At 44.8% G+C, this 1,992-nt stretch overlaps 1 protein-coding gene across 4 annotated transcripts in view; it reads right to left on the reverse strand.

Annotated features, from left to right (window-relative positions):
* HMGCL (3-hydroxymethyl-3-methylglutaryl-CoA lyase) overlaps positions 1–1,992 on the reverse strand; it is a 43,327-nt gene that overhangs the window by 14,891 nt on the left and 26,444 nt on the right. For all 4 annotated transcript variants that reach the window (XM_011945579.1, XM_011945580.1, XM_011945578.1 and 1 more), the window contains 2 exons: positions 1,481–1,588; positions 681–776 (listed from right to left, as the gene is read on the reverse strand). In XM_011945579.1, coding sequence (XP_011800969.1) covers positions 681–776; positions 1,481–1,588 — 204 coding nt within the window. The remainder of the gene's footprint in view (positions 1–680; positions 777–1,480; positions 1,589–1,992) is intronic.

Below are 1,992 nucleotides of genomic sequence, written 5' to 3' on the forward strand. Positions count from 1 at the left end.
TGCCTCAGTCTCCTGAGTAGCTAGGACTACGGGTGCATGCCATCACAGCCAGCTAATTAATTTTTTTTTCTTTCTTTCTTTCTTTTTTTTTTTTTTGTAGAGACAAGGTCTCCTTATGGTCTGGTCCATAAGGCTGGTCTCAAGCTGGTCTCAAGTTTCTGGCCTCAAGCTGTCCTCCTGCCTCAGCCTCCCAAAGTGCTGGGATTATAGATGTGAGCCACTGTGCCCAGCCAAATAAAGGTTTTTGTCTAAATCCAGAACCGACATCTCCAAAGATGTTCTTGTCTAAAATTATAAGAAAGTTGGCAGATGCCAGCAACTACTGTTGAAACTTGTGGAGAGCTTGGTTATCTTTCTCTAAAGAAATGGATAATCAAAAGAGCTATCACTTATTAAGCAGTTACCTTTTATCAGGCTCTTGCTAAGCAATGTACATGCATCCTATCTTCTGAAATGCTCACAACTTCAGGTATTATCATTTAGCCCTATTTTATAGGCTTGTCAACTTGTCAAGATCACAGAGCAGTGAGTGGCAGGGCCAGGTCTGCCTCAGGGTCTGGCTGACAGACAAGCTGTTCAGATGGACATCCCAGGACAGGGGACTGAGGCCCCAAGACAAGGCAGGGACCAATGCCATCAATCTCATTTCAGGAGCCCCCACCACCAAGCTATCCTCTTACCGCTGCCTCGAAGCCTTTCAAATTGGGGGTCAAGACTGGGTAGGTGATGCCAGGAAACTTCTGAATGCCCTTCAAGACTTCAGCATGGTCAGCCATCTAGGAACCAAGGGAGACACTGTCAAGTCATCACCAAGAGCAGGCAGAGAGTTCAGTTAGAGAAAACCTTTTTATCACAAAGCCTCTGATCTCCAGAACTCTTAGGGAGTAATTCCTTCTGCAGAGCTGAATCTCTCCAATACTTTCACTGTTTGACTGCTGCTGAGTCCCAGGGGCCCGTGGTTTGGGTGAGATCCCAATTTCTCCACAGGGCCCATACTGCCAGCTTTACATATGCAGAAACAGCAGGAATACTACTACCAGCCATTTATTGAGAATGTACTCTGGGCCAAGCACTGAGCTCAGCTCTGTGTTAAACACTCTTTGTAACAGGATGTATCTTCTCTACTTAACTATCTTTGTGAAGCAGGAGTTGTCAGTCTTCCTCTTTTACAAACAAAGAAACCACAGACAGGCATAGACGGTCTTAGACTTTAGGGCTAGAAGAGGTCATCTCTAATATCGAGGAGGGGAAAGGCCTTAGCAATGTCACTAAGCAAGTCAGATGAGCAGAGCCAAGACTGAACCCAAGGCCCTGAATCCTGCGCCATGTTCTTTTGCTGCAACACAGTGCTATGAATCACCTGAGACCTCTCAAAGCCAGGGGCTTGGAAACCTATGTTCTTGACTTCTACTTGCTTCAAAGGCAAATGGAAAACTTTTCATCCCTGGAGAAAGGCCTCTCATTGAGGGCTAGGGCTCACCTGGGGAACCCACTTAGGAGACACAAAGCTGGTGGCTTCTATAACAGAGAGTCCTGCTTCAGAAAGCATGTCTATCAGCTTGATTTTCAGTGGAGTAGATACAATATTCTATAGTGGAGAAACACCAGGTCAGCAAAGTTAGTATTAAAACAGTCTCAGAATGCAGTACCTGTTAGTTCAAGTACTATAGATAATTTTTTGCAGTGAATGCAGCTTCTCACCTGAAAAAGAGTTATTCACATGGAAACATTATTCCGCCATGCAGGTTTTCCCATAAGTAAATGTGTGTTAATTTATAATCCCATCATAAACAAATTGAGAGCAATGTGTGACAGCCTGAAAGGGCAGAGATGACTAACCCTCTGGGGGGTATGGGATGGGGCCCCGAAAGTATCACACCCTCCTCTCTTCTGTCTCCCAACTGGCATAGGACTTCAGCCTCATGTGTTCAGCGTACAGCTTCATTTTTTTTTTTTTTTTTTTTTTTGAGATGGAGTCTTGCTTTGTCACCC

Source organism: Colobus angolensis, unplaced genomic scaffold (assembly GCF_000951035.1).
Source record: "Colobus angolensis palliatus isolate OR3802 unplaced genomic scaffold, Cang.pa_1.0 Scaffold240, whole genome shotgun sequence".
In the NCBI taxonomy this organism is placed as follows: Eukaryota; Metazoa; Chordata; class Mammalia; order Primates; family Cercopithecidae; genus Colobus; species Colobus angolensis.